The following is a 21,400-nucleotide window of genomic DNA, read 5'->3' on the forward strand; positions in this document are numbered from 1 at the left end:
TTCGGATAGTAGATAACTGTAATAAGCAACTTTATTGTAATATTAATTACACTATATATTTATTGTAATAGTAGATAACGAGGATTGGGATTCTCTGATGTCTGCGATAGCGACAAGTCCAGTCGAAGGTCCATGAACAGTGCTCGTTTTCGTTTTCCATCATCCCTCTCGGTCACGTAAGATTCTTTTCTTTTCCTTTGGATTCTCCTAGTGCTTCCTCTTGTTTTTGGGGTTTCTTCTCGGAACCTAGACTCTAGGGCTGCTTCCTCTTGTTCTTGGGACTTATTTGGGTTTCTTCTCGGAACCTAGACTCTAGGGCTTCCTCCGTCGTCTTCTCTCGAGCCTCTCGTCTCTCCCCCGTTGCTACGGTTTCTCTTGATCGATCTTTCTTTTGATCCAAGGTTTAGATTTCTTGGGGTATTTTCTTAAATCTTTCAGGGTTTTGAACCAGCGTAATAATACAAGAGGAAGCAAGAAACAGCACCAAAAAGGTTCGTGCTTTTCACAGATTTTAATATGTCCTTTGCTGTTTTGTCGAATCGAAGCTATTAACTAACGTGATTCCCTCATCCGCAGTTTCTTTCTCTCGGAAAGATTATACATACTTAAGTTGTCTTCTTCTCGTGTGCTTGTTTGCTATTCCGAACCTTTCTCCACTTGAGTTTCTCTCTCAATTTTTGAACTCAAACCAATTTATGAATATCTTATTGGTGATTTTTTTCGTACATTAATAGGATGATACATTATTTTTTCTGAAGGATATGACTCTCTTTTAGTGTCTGTTATAAGTATTTATATATATATATATATATATATATATATATATATTCGAGATAAGATTACGATTTAGAAATATTTACACATTCTTCATAATAGCCTTAAAATAAATTATCATAACACAATCAATCTAAATGTAGAGCTTATCCCTTCCTATACATTGCAACCACGGCAATAATGTTGGATAAGACAACCACCACTTTTCTACTCTCAAAATTAAAACGGAGAAAATGATCTGTCTCTCGCCGGACGACCGACAGGCCATCTCGCATATAGCTGGCACGGGCAGGCGAGAAACTGGCCACACCTGACCTCTTTACGTCATCGCTTGTACCCGACCATGTTCGCAAGGGCGTGACGCCCCTTGACCGATGGACTGCCCGTCGCGTGTTTGCTCTTTTGCGCGAGAGGCGCCCCCCTTGACCACCTCCTTGTCCTACTCGCGTGGTTGCTGTTTTGCACTATGACCAGCTCCCCACCCCTCCTTGGGGCTGGCAGAGACCGAGACATGCTGCCTTTCTGTGCCGTGCCTTGTCCTCTCCTTGTTCCCTCCATCCTCCCATCACACGTCCGGAGTAGACCGCAAAATCCTGATGCAATGGCCTGCACAAGCGTCGCTGGTTCCGCGTTAATCGATCGGTCGGTAGAATATCCTGTCTGTCACGAGTTCGCGTCGATTGATGAGTCGTTGAAATTTGGACAACCGTGTCCAGCCTCCGATCTTTTCTCCGTGACGGCGTTCAACTTTTTTCCGAATCTTAAAGCGCTCGATCATGGCACAAGGTAGGAGGATTCCATCGAAACCGCCTTCTGGCAATTGCGAGTGTCGACAGCTCTTCTTACTCGTTCCCAGTGGCAGGCCTCGTAATTTTCCCCGCTACTTCCCGAACCGAAGACACCCACACACACACACACACACACGCACGCACTTACGCACACTCCCTCTCCCTGCAACTTGCTCTCATCCTCTTCGGATACGCCCTCCGCCCATTTTAAGTATCCCGACTCCCTCCGCCCCGACTTAATCCAAATCTGAACTCCCCGTCACCAAACCCTAATTCGAATGGCGACGGAGGAGGAGGAGGCGGCGGCGCCCGCGAGGGAGATGCCAACGGTGGAACCGCAGGTGTGGAAGGCCTGCGCCGGCACGGCCGCGCGCATCCCCGCCGTGGGATCCCGCGTGTACTACTTCCCCCAGGGCCACGCCGAGCAGGCCGGTTCCCGGCCCGACTTCTCCACCCTCCCGTCCCTCTTTAACGCCGTCCTCTGTCGGATCTCCGCCGTCCGCCTCCACGCTAGTCCTGAGACGGACGAGGTTTTCGCTTGCATCAGCCTCGACCCCCGCGTTCCTTCCGCCGACGTGCCGCTGCCGGGGTACATGACCCCCTCCTCTTGCCCGTCACTGCCGGAGGTCGCAGATGGAGGCGGCGGTGGCTTCGTCTCCTTCGCCAAGATCCTCACCCCCAGCGACGCTAACAATGGGGGCGGGTTTTCGGTGCCGAGGTTCTGCGCTGACTCGATCTTTCCCCGTCTCGACTTCAACGCCTATCCGCCGGCGCAGTTCATCTTGGTCTACGACGTCCACGGGAATCACTGGAAGTTTCGGCACATCTACCGTGGGACTCCGCGGCGCCATCTCCTGACCACCGGATGGAGCAAGTTCGTTAACTCTAAGAAGCTCATCGCCGGCGACTCGGTGGTGTTCATGAGAAACTCATCTGGCCAGATCTTGGTTGGCATCCGCCGCACCAGCCGTTTCTGCGGCCCTGTGGACTATTCTCCCTGCGGCCCATCAGCCGCGGCCCTAGTGAATAGAGGTAGCCTCCTCGCCGGTACCGAGGGATTCTCTAGCAACGCTAGAGGTAGAGTTCCCGCCACATCGGTGGTGGCGGCGGTTAGATTGGCTGGGATGGATCTCCCTTTCAAGGTCTTATACTACGCGAGGGCTGGATCTTCAGACTTTGTGGTGGCGGCGGAATCAGTGGACGTTGCGATGAGCGTGCGTTGGACTACTGGAATGCGGGTTAGGATGTCGGTGGAGACGGAGGACTCAGCGAGGATGACTTGGTATGAGGGCAGAGTATCCTCAGTGAGGATGAATAGCGTGGACCTGTGGCCACGCTCGCCATGGCGAATGCTTGAGGTACGAGTTCTTTTACCTCTCATGCTTCGGTTATTCATGTGATCGGTTGCTGGATTCGCTTTTTTTGTTCGTTTATTGTTGTTGATTTGCTATCGTTGAAGCTAGTTCGATCGATCCTCGGTAGTGGTAGACTTCGGTCTTTTTCACATCATTTCAAATTTGCTTTGTTCCTTTTCTTTTTTTTTCTTTGTTGGGTTGAAAATAGTTGTTTAGTTTTATCCATCAAGTAATAGTTAATTTTGGCGTTTGGTCCGAACTTGCGGGTTTACAGTTGAATATTATATCTACTTTCTTTTTTTTTTTTATAGGTGGGTGCTACTACAGCACTATCAATGACTGGGTCTCATTATGACATTAATATAAATATTTGGTGACAGTTAATGCATTCACACATCACCGTCCAATACATTTTCCTTCACAATATAATTCTACAGTTTGATCTTAGTCTAGAGTTGGGGCATCAGCCGGCTTTCTGATTGTGTTCTATCATTCAGTTTAGAGAAGTGGTTAGCAATCGCTAAGTCTTGCATGGCACCTGAGTGTCTTGCAGTAACTGCAGGCGACGCCTTCATAGAGTCGGTACATTTCAGAACAAACGAACAGAAGCAACAAAAAGATGGGATTCTTCATCTCCTAATTGACCTAACAAGACAAAGAATTTGATTTCTGACCATTATAATTGAACGAGTTTCATCCATCCCAAAAATCAACATGCACCCCAGCATATCTTATTTGCTTAGACTTATTATCATGTGAATGTCTGCTTTTGGTTAGCCTATGTCATGAACTCTGTTGGTCCAGTATTAAAAGAAGTCAAAGATCTGATGCTAGTGTCAGGACAATGATTATGGTATGACAAGTATGGTAGAAATTTCACCATGCTAGTCATTTATGACAGCAGATTGGAGACGTTGATTCTGCCAGGTCTGCAGTTGGTCGGCGGCTGAGCCTGTGCAAGGTGTATCTGCACAAATAAGTATTGTGAAACAGATGATATGTACCATTCATGCTCCTGTTCCTATGGCATAATATGAAATGACTTGTATGTTGATCCTTGGTGTTATCTTAAGTGTGTTTATGGAAATTATATTCTACAAAAATCTTACTAACAGTCTTGAAGAAAATAAGAAATGAATGTTACACAACACTGTTCTTTCGCTACCTCTATCCTGTTTCATGGTGTTACCATAGGTGCTTGGCTAGCCTTCCAGTTTCCAAGTACCTTAATACTCTTTGAGGTACTTAATGCTTTTCAAGATACATGTAAGATTTTGGACTGTTTCTAGTGGGAACCAAATGTATCTAGCAAGTGCCATTAGCTTCACATGTTTATGTCCTTGGTTCTTCAATAACAAATGAGGTCTAGGTGTTTGATATCTCTTTGTGAAACATAACACTGGAACTTGTATATTGTACCTTAGCTTCCATCTTTCTTATGTCTTATGCAGATACACTCCAAGAAGTGCTACAGCTGTTGTAAGACTGCACCAAATATCTTTACCACATCACTATATTATCTTGAATTCCCATGATAAAGTCCTTGAAACTAGACAATCTTTTCATGATGTTGTCCTAATGGTACATGGAACCTTTTAAAACAATATTAGATTATGTGCTTGTCCTGAAATTTACTGCTTTATAGCCCAATTTTAGATGATTATGATGATGATGATGATAATAAGTATTAGCATTTTCTGTACTTCCTAGTTTTTATCAAATTGGCTCTAGCCAAAACTTACTTTCTGCAGTGGTAATTTATCATAGTTAGATTTATCTCCAATCTTAAGATGTAAAGCATTATTGGAACCTGATTTTCTTCACACTGGACCAAGTTGCTTGAACAAAAGCAATTCAAAGTTGTTACTTCAACCATCTTCATTGAAGACAAATGGGATTGCTCAGTTCTATGTTGACCTTAGAAGGAACATGCTTTTTTAAAATTCTATTAATATATTTTGGCAAGTAAATGGTCTTTTGCAGGTTAGTGGGCTGAATTGATTGACCTTCAGTATCGAGATGAGTTCGCCTAACGAAATCTGTCATAATTCAGTAGGTTGGTGGTCAATACCAATCTCCAAATCAAACATGTTAAAATTAACTTCAAGCGATATTGCTTATTTGTGGAACTCTGGTCTGGATTTTTGGAACATATCCTGGTACCAGTTCATTAAGAAGATGTAGAAGACATGAAACATATGGAACAAGTAATTTTTGGTGACTACATGTGTATTATGTTTTGACACTGAGAGATAATTTTGTATCAAAAATTTCCATCATTATTATTATTGTGGTAGCATGTACTTTGTTACTTGTTGATTTCTTTACTTGATTAATACTTGAAATTCTATTTCTAGTCTTGATAAATACTTGATTTGCTAATGTGTTAGACATAATTAAGTCTTGTGGATGCCTGTCCAGGTAACATGTTTGGTTGTATTGATAGAAATAGATCTTGTTGTTTAGTAAGATTAAACCAATTGAAGGGAGATCTCTGATCTTATTGTTAAATAAGATTAAACTAGTTACTGAATGCCAAATAAGATCTTGAATTTGAATGGTTTCTAGTGAATTCTTTGGTTTTAGTATAAGCAAGTGTACACTGGCAGCTTCTGTTGGAATTAGATTATTTTCTTCTTTATTTGTGGGTTTCAGAGCATGGTGTCTGGGAAGTGACGTTGGAAGTGACTGTGATATGTAACTAATTTGAATGATTATTAATAGCTCGATCTTACTTTGTCTTGGCTATAAATCCTTTTCCTCCAATGTTACTGCAGCGACATAATTGAATGCTTGGAAATAATTGATACTAGAAATTCTTGCACAAGACTTGAGGTTCTTTAGGATTCAGGATTGGTGCATTTGTCTTTTCAGCAACTGTTTTATCAATATGTTTATTAGGAATTATTTATGTCGTCTATGGATTAGATTGGAGCATGGGAATGTTTACTGCAATGCGATAGGATTTCGTTTTCTATCAAGATATGCATTTTATTGTTTAATATACATGCACTTATAGAGGAAATATGAAACAGCAATTATATATTTTTATGTTTCTGAGTAATCAATCCCAAAAGGATTATGGTTTTTTATTTGATTTTCTTTTGAACTTCTTATTTCACCTTAATTATTGTCATAGGAGCATTGGTTTGTCTTCATGATTTGCTCCAATATGTTGTCCTTGTTTCCTTTTTTCTATTAGGTTACCTGGGATGAACCAGAGATTTTGCAAAACGTGGGAAATGTTAGTCCCTGGCAGGTGGTGTTGGTTTCTGCTAGTCCTCAGATAGAATCTCAATTTTCTGTTATAAAGAGAATCAAGATGCTCGAAAGTTCAGAATTTTGTGGTGATAGAGAGGGTGACATGCTCTTCCCAGTGACAGAATTGAAGAGCACAATTGTCGGCAGTCTACCCTCCTCTGTGTTCAGTTACAGTGTATTTCCTGCTGGCATGCAGGGAGCCAGGCATTATTCCATTGGTACACCCAATTTATGTGACTCCATAATGAATACCAATCGAACAGTTCTCAATGATTTACAAGGTGTTAATGCATTACGAAAGGATGATGTATCCGTGGAATTAAAAATTGGGGGTACTTCACAATCAGGAGGATCATCTCCTCCTAGCCAGGGTGGCATCCAGGTTTTAGACAGAAAGATACCTGAACCAGGAAGTGATCCCGTTAAAAAAACTAGTACAGGATCAATCCAGCTGTTTGGTCAAGTAATCCATATTGACCAACCCACTAATGTTGAAGCCAACAGAGAGTATGAAGACACTGAAGGTGGAGATGGATCACATGGTTCTTTTCACTATCCGCATAAGCAGTTGGTCATTCAATGTCCAAGAGTTTCTGCTATAGGAGCTTGTCAGTGAAAAAGATGATGCTTGTGTTTCTATGATGCTTCTCGCAGGTATGTTTAATGTATTCGTGTTTCTTTTCTTCTTGTATATAGCTAAAATTTGAAATTTCTCAGAACAATGTTGATGTTCATATGACATTTACATCACAAAAGATTGAAATAACTATCCGGTTCTCTACTTGAGTTCGGTTCATAATTATGGTATGTCCTACGTGTTAAGATTGATATTACGGGACTTAGGAGTGTTTATTTAATTAGTTCATATGAATTTTTCTCATGTTTCTACTTTCAAACAGCTAAATTAACAAATTTCTCAGGAAATTTTTTTCCGTAGCTGGTACAGTCATATTTTCCTAATTGATTTTACCATGAATTCGTTAAAGGAGGTTTGTTGAAATGAGAAATTAGCAATTACCAATTGAAACAGCTAAATTAACAAAAAAATTTCACCCAAATATCCTTCCTATGCTCGCAAATTAGAATGTTGTCTTTTGGTTTGATGAACTTGAGCTGTTTACAAAGATATTCGGTCTTTCTATGGTCATCTTCATAGATGTCATGTTAGGCAAAGATTTGCACTTTATAGCTAAGATTTTGAGTATAGAAAAAAATATATAACCTACGGGACAATATTTTTTACGATAAACCAATGCATCTCAGCCGTCCAATGTTTGCACAATGAACCAAGTGTTCATCAATCTCCCTTCCTCTCGAATTATTGAATCTATGATACCTGGGACTTGTACTCAAAAAGTTGCTTTTGATGAGAACAAACATAGACCTATGATTTTGTGGATGGATTCAAATTGAATTAAGTTGAATGGATTTTTTTGTGTTAACACAGTTAGATTACCTTTAAATATTATTGTGCTTGTTTGATCATTGTAAAACTACTCTTCCAGTAGTTTCAGTGACCAATTAGAGCAGCTTGGTGCTTGACATTCCTTTTTGTTTTCTACAGGGGTGCTTTTTTAGATGCTTGCCCCATATATGACTCGATTTAAAAGTGTACTGCCTTGTCCCCATCATCTATCCATGTGGATTAACCTAGTAGTGATGCTAATCGCTTCTTTGTGATGCTGTTGAACCCATTTAGTTATGATGTTGTAATTGCTTTGGAGACCCCATCTCTTTGGGAATTTTTCAGCTTCGAGTGTTTAACTTTAGTTTTTTCTCTTATGGTTTGTGTGGTTGAACTTCATTACTGTATGACAGCTTTAGTTGTTTTGAGGACACCTCCTAATTTGTGTTTTAGTAGCTTGTTGTTGTCTTTGAGATTTAATTATATGAGTTTATTTCCTCTTTTGCTAAATCAATTCAGTTACATTATATTGGATCATGTGCATATTATTATGATCATGATATCCTGGTTATTGAATCAGTTTTTGCCAGTATGATGCACACATTGGGCATCGATTCAAAATCCAGATGTCAGTGTTGTTATTCATGGTAGTTACATGATCTTTGAGGATCATCTTTACATCTGATGGGTAATTGAATATATTGATAGAAATCGAGACTAAACTACGTTTGAACTGAGTTTAGGAGGAAATCTTCGAGTTAAGAGAGAAGGGAGCCCAATAATCGAGTAGGATGGAGATGGAATGGTAGAAAGTGTAAATGTTCACTCATAGAGTTTTGGTCTAAACCCTCGGGGTAATTTTGTTCTAGGCAAAGTAATCGAGAATGTTTTAATTATATAATTATTTATTCTAACAATTTATACAAAACTTATTATAAGATCTTACTCGGTAGATATAATTATATATTATTTTTTATAATTAATTATCTTTAGCATTTTGATTCTTATATTTTTAAAAACACTTTTACCTTATGAGAGAGAGTGTGGTCAGTGTCTTGTTTTGTTTTTGTTTTTTTTTTTTTTTTTGGGTTAAAATAGATGCATCACACAAGAAAATTTTAGTTGGCGGACATATGCTTATTTCCTAGGCGAGAGCATATGGTTTGGTGCATCAAACACTTAATAAGACCTTGAGATGGTTATGTCATATAAGTAGATACTTAGGCATGGAAAGATGGATATATCTAGATAGATCTCATTAAATGCTTGTCCCAATAGATGCATCAAACACAAGGTGATAACGATGTGCCACATCACCATAGAATCTCAAGGGAATGTTTTTCCCATCGATTCTTAATCTTCTATAACCAATAATGATTATAAAATCATTGACTTGAGCATAAATTTCGTCGAGCGTATGCCTCGACCTAAAGTTACGTAAAGAAAATAGGGTAGGACAGTCAAAGTTTATCGGTAACCAAGTCACACGAACCCAAATCCTCAAAACTTCAACAACAGAAAACAACTGTTCCAAGCAAACAACAACAGGCATTATGGTCTACTTCACGTTGTCCTAAATGAAATGAACCCAAACGGAAGGTACCAAGTTCATACAATTAAGAGTTTGCACAAGATAATGGACACAGCCAACGTGGGACAAGAAACAAGAAAAGTTTAAGCCTCAACCATCCAATGGACTGCTAAACAAACATCGTATAAAGTTTCTAAGACACCGTGGATGAACCACCCAACTTTCACGCCATTATGCGTGCTGATCTCACATAAAGGCTATCCACAACCTTGCCGATGTTGGCTATGGTCTCCAGGGTGGCAGGAAAAATCGCATCAGGTTTGGGATCGTCGAAGATAACAAGACAACCTGCACCTTGGTCCAAGGTCCCTGCAAACTTCTTGTCGAGTATCATCTGAGACAGCTTCTTCTCCACGTGATCCACTGGCAACTCGATCATCTCGGCTACATGCGCGATCTCCACCCTCGAGTAGGGTTCGATCAGCCTGCAAAGGTTCTGCTCCAGGAGGGTGTCGTACAATGACGACAGATGCCTATGAACGATTGGATCTTCCTCCAACTGGGCCCTGTAATCCCTAAGTGCGGTTTCAAAGAACTTCAGTGACCGTTTCGAGTGTGCATCGGCAACAGCTTTCATAGCATCCAAGTCAGGACCTACGTACTGCAATCCAGCCTTGGAAGATATTATTCCTGAAACATCATCGGCTTGGCTAACCATAATCTTGCACAGGAGCATGTATTTGAGGCTAAAGACAGCTCGGGGATCCTCCAGAGCATTAAATGCTTCAAATGCTTCAAAGAAGTAGCTGTAAGCAGTCTTGTAGTCCTTCTCTTCTGCATGAAGGATGCCACTTTGTAAATCTATTGTTCCCTGCTGTGCTGGTGGAACATAAATGGCATTAGCAGCAGTTCTTGCTGCCGTTAATGCAGCTTTCGCCTTGGGTAGATTTCTCAGGGAAAAGTGAAGCTTGCTCTCCAAAAGGTCGATATCCACTAGAAGTAACTTGTCATCCAATCTCCTGACCTCCTTGATTAGGCTGGAGAGAAGTGTCAAGGCTTCAGAATACTCTTTGCTTTCCATCAACAGGGCTGCAAGCCTAGCCTCCACTCGTTGCCTGAGGAATGTTCGTTTCTCCGCACGGGTCCATTCCACCATTTCCTTGCAAAGAGAGATTTGGAGATCAGAGGTTCCTGGTATCTTTGCAACAGCATCTATAATTCCCCTCACTATTTTTGCAGTTTTTGCCTTGGGAATCAATGAAAAGAAGGGTCTAAGCTGGGTCAGAAGGCTTCTCAAGTCCTCAGCTTTCTTCTCCTGTGTAAGCAATTCAGTAAGATTTGTTATTGCCTGTTCTTTTATGCGCAATGCCTCTGGAGAAGCCGATGGGTTTTCAAGGACTCGATAGAGCATAGAAATGGACTCAGAAGCATCTTTAGCCTCCAATGCCTGTGCTATTGAATCAGTAGTAGCAGGAAGATACGAGGCTGAAAACATTGAGATCACGTAAGAAACCGTCTGAAAGATATAGAGCTAAGAAATACAAGTAAAGACATTATGAGGAAAAGGAAGATCAATCCTTTTAGATATGTTCCGCAGTTCAGATGGTCTACACTGAAAACACAAATTATAAAAGCAGAAACATATGATCAACTAGAGTCTTTGTTACCAACTAATCCAACGATAAGAGCATAACTGACAGATCACACATGCAATGAGAAAAAAACAAGATTTTCCTAGAAGCTGACAGATTAAAGACTTGAAAGATTTTTCCCGCCCTTGATTGTCTTATACCTCCTCAAAGTTTGCATTTGACCAAAAAATGTACAATTGGTCTAAATCCCTCAAACATATACGTCATGTGTCAAGCTATCCCATGATCAGAAACACAACAACGGCAATAACAAACATGGCAAAATATCCCAAGTGCTTGGAGGCAGCTACATGCTCTCTTCTCGCCATTGAGCTCCGTGTAAGGTAGTATCTCTAGTAAAGTTAAGAGCGGTCATCTTTTCCATTGTTTGCTACAGGGATCTTTCCCTGTCATTGATTTTTGTGTAGGGTAATATCCCTATGAATCAAACTTTTTTTCTATTGTTTCTATTAAGGTTCTTCTACGAGTCCATCTACCTCTTCTCATACAATAGATCCTAATCGATTCATCTTGTCCAAGCCATGTATAGATCTCATTTGAACACATTCATATCATCTTAGATGGTTTGCATTCATTTTATTCTTCATTAGAGCTGCACCAAATTGTAAGTAGATGAAAATACTTTTTTATTCTGTCTTTTCTAAGAACCTTGTACTTCCTCCTCAACATCCACATCTCAGGTGTACTAACTTCTGTTCATGTTCCCTAAATGCCCAACACTCCAATACAAAAGTTAGCTTTACATCCATAAAGCGCAGCATCATCTCACGATCACTAACGATGAGAATACTTGTTGGCTTTACATCAGAAATATGCTCACTAGCCAAACTCAAACTGGGATATGTCTGAATCTGCTGAAATAGATCACGAGATCGATTATTTTGAAGTGATCATTTGGCCTGTGATCAGCCCAGATCAACAAGATCATCTGGAAGTCCATCGCGACTAATAGGATACAAATAAATTGGCATGTCTGACCAATAACCCATCAGACATCCAATATTAGTCAAGATTTGTCAAGGATTAACCTAATTGGCCTTCATATTCTGAAGACCTTTGATATACATGGGGTTTCAGAATGACCCAAACTGGCCAATCATAATGGATACAACAGGTTCCCTCTTCACGAGGCTAAAGAAAGCCTGAAGGGAACATGTTTATGACAAAAAAACCCAGCAAAAGCATGAAAAAAGGGATCAATTAGTATTCATTGCAATAAAAGAAAATGAGGAACAATAAGCAAGTTACCGAAACATATACGGAAACCCTAATAGAAAACATGCAAGTATGAATTGGTCAATAGAAAATAAAATCTTACCCATGCTTGTGTCGAACGGGATCCTTTTCTACAAGAAACCAACCTGCAACCAAAAAAGGGGCAAAGGAATGCATCAGTAAAGCTGCATCTTGGGTGGATTAGATCATGTTCTAAATAAACCTAGGGCTAACCCAGGTTACGTTTCGCGGAATTGTCAGTTCATATGTGTCTCATTAAGATACTAGCTACCACAGAAAAACCACTAGTTAATGCACTTATGCAGCAGCCCAAGCATTTGACTGTACCAACAGTACAAAATGCAGTCACTCAGCCAATGCATGCATGTTCAAAACACAAACTCACACCCAAACGCATGAATATAAATACACAATAGGTAAGGTAAGGGCATAACAAAAGTTGCAATGATCATGACCATATCTAACATTCTGAAAGTGGAGTCTCCTGTTCTCATCGAGTTTAACCAAACACCTAAGCAAATCTGTCCGACATCAACCTTTTGAGCTTCGAAGCTAATTTTCTCAACAACAACAAAAAAAAATGCTGTCAGATTCCCTAAGGTTGCCCAGTAATTTTTCTCACTTTACGATCTCAAAATCAATCCATCCATGTGAAAGAAAATAAACCGCATGAGAAGCACAAGTACCGTGTGTCGCTAATCTATGACTACTGCCGCACGCTTAGCTCGATTCTGAGTTCTACAGGTGAATATTAATTGTCCCATAGCATCATTAAGGTTTTTAGTACCTGACAAGAGAATACTAACGAAGCAACTAAATGAAAGTTCGAGAAGTTGCAAAAAGGTGGTTTCTCAGATGACATCGAACAGATCTGCTGCTTTGATTGTTCGAGGAAATTGGTCCTAAGAATTTACCACACGCTGAAACTACAGAGAGAGAGAGAGAGAGAGAGAGTACCCTGAGAAGGCTCGCGTGACGGCCAGCGGCGCGATCCGGAAGAAGAGAGGGGAATTGGGACGGAAGCGAGGCGACCGAATGGCTTTTAGGGATTCGGCGAGAATCCTTAAGGAAGAAGATTAATGGGCCGGGTTGGGTCGAGCTCGACGTTTATATAGGGAAGCGAGATCTGGTCAGGTTAGCCCGATGTCTCTGGAAACCAAACATTGGGCTCGTATTAGGCTCCAACCAACCCCTACTCTGTTGTCGACCTTCTCCCATCACAACGCACGGAATAGAGATTGGAAACCTACGAATCGTTTCATAAAAGAGTTAAAAATCTCCTTTATATATATATATATATATATATTACTTATATATATAATATATTATTACCGTCTTGATCAGTCTGACGTGATTTAAACTCGTATGCATATATGATTATCTAGGGTGTCTCCAAGGTCAAAACATTAAGCTCCCAAAGTATTATCTGTACAAAAACTAAGATCGAGAGAGGTATCCTAACTCGATCCATTTGACACTCAAGTTAATAATTCAAAGTAGGTGTATATAACCATAAGTGATAAAAAATTATCTCCTTTTTTACTATGTTAAAAATATATTTTTATGTCTAATCATTAAAAAGTAAAATATTGTATGGGAAAATAATCTTTTAACAATCTCTTCTTGACCTTTTCTCCACGTGGACAGCAAGAGTGAGATAACTTGTACCTGTCTATCTTAAACTCTTATCGAGAGTAATCGGGATAACTTTTATCTTTTTCTTTATGAAAAATACATTTACGATGATGAATGATTGTTGATATGTTCCTTATCAATATCTCATTATGAATAGCAGTTGTTGTTTGTGGATTATAACTTTACTTTATGTTAATACCCTTTACAAACTTATTATCATAATTAAAAATATTATTATATTTAAAATATTGATCTCATGATAGTGTGTTGTATCCACTTATTTGACAAAGTTTTTGAAGGCATAAAATTTTATTTGACAAATCTTTGAAGATATCAAATGATAAATATTTTGATGGTTAGTAGTAAGATCATGAAATTGTAAAATAGAAAAGCAATTGATGATATTTGAAGTATTTTTTTTATATTTTTAGTCCATATAAATGATAAACCTAAGTATATCGAATAGCTATCGATCGATCCATTTGGATAGATGTACTTGTTGATATTGAGCCGAGAAAGCATCGAAAGGACATCCATCCGACGCATTATATAATTTTTTTTTTATGCATAATCCGTTCATCGAAAATGATGAAAGATTACATTCGGAAACATCTCTTCCACATGATAAATTTATCTAAAATAAAAAAAACAGATAAAAGTGTTCATGTATCCCTTTATGCATAATGTGTCCATCCAAAATAAGAAGTTTCTAAAGCTAACATCATGCTCAAAGATGGATAAACCCACCTTATCTTAAAGCATAATGAGAATACATCTACTATTTTCGATCAATCGGAATATGCCTCATCAACGTAGCATCATAATTACAAAGCACAGCTTGTTAGCATGAACTTTGACAGAGAAACGAATGTGGCAACCCCACACAATTGGCCTCAGATGCCTCTTTGTGGTGTTGGATCACTCACTGGTCATGCATAACTCAACCACGGTTTAAGCACTTCGGAAGCCAAGGAATCTGTTCTACACCACGACAGAGAAAAAGCAGCAGCAGCAGCATCATTCTTGATTCGTGGAAAGAATATATATAGATATATATATATATGATTGGAGTACCATCGCCCACCCAAATGAATAAAATCTAAACTTTACAGCAGAGGATCCTGTTCTTGAGGCATCCTCACCGACTTTTCCCAAAGATAAGAACGAAAAGAATTCAGTGGTGTCACAGCCACGATGACGACCACATGCTCGCCAATCCTAAGAGCAGCACAGCCAGCCATTTCCCTGTCGACGATGCTCCTCGTCCGGGTGATCCGCTGCATATCAGCTTGTTGATGTGGTAGGTGCACACCCTCTGCTTCCGGCTGCAATGAGAACGAACGATTGATGACGAGGGGAAGAACTCTAATCAAACCTGCTCACAGGCTCAGTGCCAAGTCTAAACAATCTTTGTGTGTTCCACTTGCTAATGAAACTTGATTGCATGCCAAAACTTGGATGGTTCATGCAACACTAAAATGCAAGCTATGAATTCAGTGGCATGGTAAGATCAGGCCGAAGGACATCGGATCCAAAAGATTGATCCATGTCAGAAACAATAAGGTTTTGAGTCTCGATAGTATGTAAAGTTAATTGTTTGATTAGCAGGAGGAGTTCTAATGGAACGATGTTAGCTCGAGAGATCGAGAGAGGTGGTGATATAATGACATGCATTTTTCTTTTACTTGGGTCGATCATCTATCTTCCCTACGATTTCCAACCTACCGATACCGAGATTGCAGTAGTACAAGGAGGCTGAACGCCAAAATGCAATTATTGGATACCTTTTGGTGCAGAAGCTGACGATGTAATCGCCGCCGACGCAGGTAAAGATGCTGGTGGGATCGTCGTAGGCGTAGCTATAGGCGCCGGGGCAGGCTTGCTTGAAGATCTTGGAGTAGTACGTCGGCTGGCAGATCACCGAGTTGCCGAACACGCCGCGGCAGCAGTACTGGTCGGTGTTGAACACGTCGCACGCGCTCCGGCAGGCCACCGTTTTGCCGTCGAACTTGACGGCCAGCTCCGAGGGGCAGTTGTCGCGCAGGTCGCCGTCGCAGCCGGCGGAGCTGCAGTTGCCACCCTGCCCGTTGACCGGCGTCACCGTGATGGGCAGGTTGAAGCCGTCGACGAGGCTGACGTCGTAGAAGTCCAAGGGGGCGAGGGTGAACTCGGCCAGGGTGGCGGGGGTCTGGCCGGAGGCGGAGCACTTGAGGACGGAGCCGCAGGCGCCGGTCTGGCACGAGCCGTTCCCGTCGCGGTCGAAGTCGCACCCGGTTCGCCCCCAGATGCGTCCCGACCATCCCACCGGCGCCGTGAACACCACCGATTCCCCGGGCTTCAGTGGGAACCCGCCGCCGTTAAAGCTGTTCCCCGGCGTGATCCCCGGCCATATCGTCGTCTTGCAGTAGTTGATTATGGTGAACACTCTCGCCCCCTCCGCCGCCTCTGCTCCTGACAACCAAAAACCCTCAGGTATCTCCAAAGCAAGCCGCCGATCAAAGAACAACCTTGACTTCCCTCACGACCAGGAGAAGAACAAAGCAGGCTAAGAACAGACGAGGGTCCATTCAAATAAGACTGTCAAGAGAACGGGACTAAAGAAATCGATGCATACCCAATAAGAAGACGATGAGGAGAGCCCTGAAGAGGAGTTTCCCATGGTAATCATCCATTTCTTCCGCTGTTATAATCTCCCTCTACGACGACGACGGGGGAGGAGGCGCCGCATAGGGTGAATAGGGCCGAATATTTTAATGGTTTATAGCGTGGGGAAGAAGAAGCGGATGGGGAAGAAGGAAGGGATGGGGAAGGAATACTTGGGGATGAATCCAAGAGTCGAACAGCGCTACCTTGCTTCAGTGAAGGGAGGAGCAGGGTGTGGATTCTTCTTCCTCCTGTCCTCCATCTCTCTCTGCTTTCTCCTCTGCTACGTTGACTCCTTTCCCACGGATCGAGGCAGGTTCTGCTGGCCCCCGCCGTGCCTGCTCTCATTTGTGTTGCTTTCCTGGGCCTTCGGTGGCCATTAAAGGAGCTAAGCCGAGGCGGACACGCATCCATACATCTTTTCCAGAGAAAGGCCCGTCATCGAGTGCCCTCTTTCCACAATATGGGCGTCCATACGTTCTATCTTAATTCAAACTCAAATCCATAATATTTTCTTACCTAAATCTTATAATTAATAGATTTCTCTTACGTAACTCCAAAATCTAATTTAGATTTCTCGTTTCTTGTAATCTAACAGTTGGCCTTTAGCATCGCCTCCTCTTCTTCCCATCGATGATTGGTACTGCGAAGAACAGGCAAACGGTAAAGACGACCGGAGTTGGATGCTCGAAACGAACAAAATAGGCGCCCGCAGTGCGGTCCGCCGCTGCACCCATTAGCTCAAAAGCCACAGGCAGTAATAAAGGCCAAGAAGATAAAGCCACGTCGTACGACAACAACCCTTCTTCTTCTTTCTTTGGATCCTACATGTGATATATATACATGTATCTGTGGAGGATGTGTTGTTACTCGAGTTCTTAGCGTTGTTATGACTCTTTGTGTCGGTGTAAACAATTTTTTTAACCGTGGCCTCGGGGCCGACGCGGTTTGTTCGGGGGTCTGAATGACAGTGATCTTGCGCGGTGTCCCTCGAGGTCTCCCGGTGGTCGACTGCGACGGCCTAGTCGGGTCGTCGTGTCAGGCCGGGAGGAAAACTTCGCCGCAGCGCCGGGTAGAGGCGACGCCAGTCTTTCACCTGCACACAGGTCGGGTCGGAAGCTCGGCCCGACCCCTCCGACGACCAAGTCAGTGGGTGTGGAGGAGGTTTCGAATGAAGAAGTGCTTCTGTGTCGATGGCCCCCCTTTGTTTAGAACCCGGGGGTATTTATAGGCAAGTTTAGTGTTACCTGATGTGCCTGCCTGCCGGGGCAGGACCGTACCTCTGATGAAGTCTGACATTGCCGTTGGTGTTGCGTGGAGGACCGAACTGCCGCAGGGTATGGGCGAGCTTCGGTCGACGCCTTCCTCTGCCTCGGCCGTGCGTGCGGGGTCAAACGATGAGGTCGCCTGGGAGCGGTTTGACGTTGGCGCACATCAAGTCGGCGTTAATGCTCACTCCCTTGGGCAGTATGTCGTCCAGACGTGGCTGACGTCATGGCGCATCATGTCGCCATTTTTGTCCTTATCACTGTGGATCAAGCAATGGGTAATCGAGCACGTATTGTTTCATCTACAAGAGGAAGACGCAAGTCAAAGAAAGCCAAATGTAGACATCCCCTGAAGTGTATTTGCATTAATTAGTGTGTAAACAATGGGTCAAGTTGGGGGGATTATTAATGTCACTCCCCCCTCACCGTCTACAAGCTGATGGGACTTACGGTGGTGGCCACTATAGGACTCCTAACTACGTACTTCTCCTCATCGTCCACCCAAGTCAACGAACCATGACGCACCGCATCCTTCTTCTCCCTCGTGTTCTCCTTCAGCGTCAAGGTGAAGCTCTGCTTCTGGTACTTCTCCTTGAAGGACAGCTTTTCTGGCACCACACTGACGGTGAAGCCCTTGATGTCCGCGAGCTTGGCAGTGTAGGTCGCCACCGGATTATCCCCGACATTGGTCACCGTCCTACGGAACTGGCGGACCGAGGGAGCGCTCGCTGATGTCTCGTTTGGGTCGAAGTAGGCGATGAAGGACGGGTAGTTGAGATCCAACGTCGGGTTCGAACAATCTACGGTAGCGGTTCCGGTGATCGTCCTCAGCTGCTTGCTGGTGAAGTTCATGGCGCACAGGAGGTTGACGTAGTCTTCGGTGCCGGCGTCGTAGACGAGGCCGGGCTCCAGCGCCCGGTTGGGGTCGATATGCCCCGCGCCCATTGCCAGTGGACTCGCCTGCTTGTTTCCGTTCCCCATGTCCTTGATGGGCGCCCCGGTGTTGTCCAAATGGCTTGCGGTGGTCATCAGAGCCGATCTGATGGCCGCCGGGCTCCACCCGGGGCGTGCGGCCTTGAGCAAAGCGGCGACGCCGGACGCGTGGGGACAGGCCATCGACGTTCCCGAGATGATGGCGAATGGACTGTACAACTTGTGCGTGCCGACCCTCCCCACTGTCGAGTTCTGCGCCCACGACGCCAGGATGAGCGATCCCGGAGCCACCACGTCGGGCTTCAGTACGTTTGGGCAGCTCGCCGACGGCCCTCGCGAGGTGTAGGTAGCCACCGTCGGCGCGGGCTTGGTGCCCAATAGTGTCTGCCGGAACTTTATGGTGGCTTTGGGCTCAGAGCTCCTCTGGATGTAGTTTAAGATGGTCGGGCCATCTTGTGGGCTTATGATGGCCGCAGGGAAGCTAAATTGGCTGTACAACTGCGCAAAGGAGTCGTTGGATATGAAAAGGCCTGCGTCCACTTTGGCATACCGAAGATATTGGACGGCACCGCCCAACTCATCCGCTTCGCAGACCACTATCTTGTGGCGAGTCTTCTTGAGCAGGGTGGTGTTGTCGCAGGACCCCAGGAAGGCCATGGGCATCTGCTTCAGCGTCGCAGGGTTTCCCGGATAGAGTGATTGCCCGATGACCAGGGTGCCATCCCCGAGGCCGATCACGGCCGCGAATTCCCGGTCGACGGTGCCGGCGCCGACGGTCAGGACCCACGGCGTCCCGTTGTGAAGGAAGCCTAAGAACGGGCCTTCGTTCCCTGCCGACGTCGACACGAATATGCCCTTCTGCACGGCCGCGAACGAGGCCACGGCGATCGGGTCCTCGTACAGAGCGACGTCGTCCAGGCCGAACGACATGGAGATGACGTCGACGCCGTCGGATATGGCTTGGTCTATCCCTGCTATGATGTCCGACGTGACCGCTCCTTCGTCCCACAGGACCTTGTACATGGCCAGCCTCGCGCGGGGCGCCATGCCCCGCGCCACGCCGGACGCGTACCCGAAGAACGACGCGCCCTCCGCGTAGTTCCCCCCGGCGGTGGACGATGTGTGCGTGCCGTGACCGTCGGTGTCCCGGGGGGAGTTGACGGCGATGGTCAGGTTTGGGTCGCTGGCGAGGAGCCCCTTGTTGAAGCTCCGGGCGCCGATGAGCTTCCGGTTGCACGCCGACGAGCGGAAGGCCGTGCCCTGCTCGCACGCCCCCCTCCACCGGGACGGAACGGCGGTCAGGCCGTCGTCCCGGAAGCTGGCGCTCTCGGGCCATATCCCAGTGTCCAGCACCCCGATGATGACGTCGTCGCCGTAGTTCGAGGCCGGCCATAGTCCGGCGCTGGCGCTGAGCTCGAGGAAGTCCGAGGTGTGGGTCGTGTCCTTCTTGACGGGCGCGTCGCGGGAGCACGACAGGAAGCCATGCGACTTTTTGAGCTGCTCCAGCTGCGCCGAGGAGAGCCGCGCGCTGAATCCATGAATGGCGTGGTCATACACGTACACGATCTTCTCGTCGGCGGGGATGGCGTCCGAGGCGTCTGCGGTGGCAGCAAGAGTGGCAGCGTACCAGCTACGGCGGCCGGAGAAGGCGCTCGGCATGGCGGCGGAGTCCATGTGAACAATGTAGGTGTCGACATCAGCCGACGTCGATGCCAACAAGCGTACGGCGGATGCGGCGAGCAGCATCCACAACATCCCGAGGGAGGACTCGAGAAGCGCCATGGAGATAGGGTTGCGTCTCGATTGACGACTTCAGGACTGCACAAGGCATGAGATATAAGAGAGTGATGGGCGAATCTGGCGGTTCCATTGCATCGCGATAGCAGCTACAAACGGAGAAATCGGTGGAGGGTGGCGCCCGCCCATTCATTCCTTTGATACCAACCCTTGTGGTAGAGATGCAATTGGCGTGTTCCTCTGCAACACCCATGTCCCGGTCTCCATCGATCCACGTACACGGGCCATTCCGTGCTCGCCTCGCTTTAAACGCGCACAAGTATTTTTATCGTTCCATACCAACAGCAGATAACCCTCGTCGATGCTGCCTCAATCTCCATGCATGCCGTGCCAGCCCGCAATCACCGCAGAGTCGAGGGTCTGCTATTACTTGCAAGTCACCGAGGAGTACGTACGTCGACAGATGCGAGGATCGAAAGGGAATCCCTTATCATCAGGACGGACGAAGGACTGGGACAAAGAGGGCTCCATTCACACGATCACAGGACTCCCCTTCTCTGAGGTGATGTTGGAACCAAAAGGCGCACACACATTGAAGGAGAAGGGTGGTTGGCCGATCACCATTAAACTTGTGCCCTTCGTCGACAGGCAAAGACCGTGTAACGTGCATGAGTGCAACGTCACATTAGGTGGGAAGCCAACAAGAACAGCACGGTGACAGCTTAAATACCGATCCGTTGTCGGACTGTTCGTTTTGCCATGTCGTCTAAGAGGTCATCTTCTCCTCTTCCTTCTTCTTAATTCACCGCCGCCACCACCACGAGCATCTTCTTCGTCTTCTCTTTCACTTTGATCGACCGTGGAAGGTGACTGCGACCGGAGACGACGAAGATCGAGAGAGAAGTCGAAGCGAGAGATAAGCTATCGAGTCTTTCATTGGCAATGATTGGAAGAATTGACTCGAAGCTTTTAGATTACAGCGATGTCCGTGCAAGAAATATCACAATCATCGATCCCAAGAACAAAATTCTCATGGTGAAAGCCATCGCCATGCTGGCGAAGCTCAATCATGGAGGCGAGGGGATGAGCTAAGATGGTTGGAGGCTTCCCTGAGAGGGACCACCAACCACCACGTAGGAGTCCATTAAGTGGTGAAACATCCATCACATTGCTCGGACCACG

General features: G+C 44.8%; 4 protein-coding genes across 6 annotated transcripts; 1 reads left to right on the top strand and 3 right to left on the bottom strand.

Moving 5' to 3' along the window:
• Positions 1-853: 853 nt before the first annotated feature.
• LOC135593983 (auxin response factor 17-like) lies at positions 854-8,038 on the top strand. The gene is made up of 3 exons (XM_065084376.1): positions 854-2,920; positions 6,120-6,832; positions 7,743-8,038. The coding sequence occupies exons 1-2, from the start codon at positions 1,841-1,843 to the stop codon at positions 6,792-6,794; spliced, it is 1,755 nt and encodes a 584-aa protein (XP_064940448.1). The 5' UTR covers positions 854-1,840; the 3' UTR covers positions 6,795-6,832; positions 7,743-8,038.
• A 1,052-nt stretch (positions 8,039-9,090) lies between these two features.
• Positions 9,091-13,074, bottom strand: LOC135593984 (26S proteasome non-ATPase regulatory subunit 11 homolog). Its single transcript, XM_065084377.1, has 3 exons — positions 12,960-13,074; positions 12,085-12,127; positions 9,091-10,599 (listed from the first exon to the last, which is right to left on the bottom strand). The coding sequence occupies exons 2-3, from the start codon at positions 12,086-12,088 to the stop codon at positions 9,338-9,340; spliced, it is 1,266 nt and encodes a 421-aa protein (XP_064940449.1). The 5' UTR covers positions 12,089-12,127; positions 12,960-13,074; the 3' UTR covers positions 9,091-9,337.
• A 1,557-nt stretch (positions 13,075-14,631) lies between these two features.
• Positions 14,632-16,659, bottom strand: LOC135581092 (pathogenesis-related thaumatin-like protein 3.5). Of its 3 annotated transcripts, none has more exons than XM_065084379.1 (3): positions 16,252-16,659; positions 15,422-16,088; positions 14,632-14,962 (listed from the first exon to the last, which is right to left on the bottom strand). In XM_065084379.1, exons 1-3 carry the CDS (start codon positions 16,307-16,309, stop codon positions 14,821-14,823), a joined length of 867 nt encoding a protein of 288 aa, XP_064940451.1. In that variant the 5' UTR covers positions 16,310-16,659; the 3' UTR covers positions 14,632-14,820. The 3 variants fall into 3 exon arrangements, with proteins under 3 accessions (XP_064940451.1, XP_064940452.1, XP_064940450.1); XM_065084380.1 differs by having other exon boundaries at positions 15,422-16,082; positions 16,252-16,658; XM_065084378.1 differs by having other exon boundaries at positions 16,487-16,643.
• Positions 16,660-17,885: 1,226 nt separating this feature from the next.
• On the bottom strand, positions 17,886-20,638 carry LOC103999370 (subtilisin-like protease SBT3). Its single transcript, XM_009421122.3, has one exon. The coding sequence runs from the start codon at positions 20,261-20,263 to the stop codon at positions 17,978-17,980; it is 2,286 nt and encodes a 761-aa protein (XP_009419397.2). The 5' UTR covers positions 20,264-20,638; the 3' UTR covers positions 17,886-17,977.
• Between the last annotated feature and the right edge of the window lie 762 nt (positions 20,639-21,400).

This window comes from Musa acuminata, chromosome BXJ1-9, assembly GCF_036884655.1.
Source record: "Musa acuminata AAA Group cultivar baxijiao chromosome BXJ1-9, Cavendish_Baxijiao_AAA, whole genome shotgun sequence".
NCBI lineage: Eukaryota > Viridiplantae > Streptophyta > Magnoliopsida > Zingiberales > Musaceae > Musa > Musa acuminata.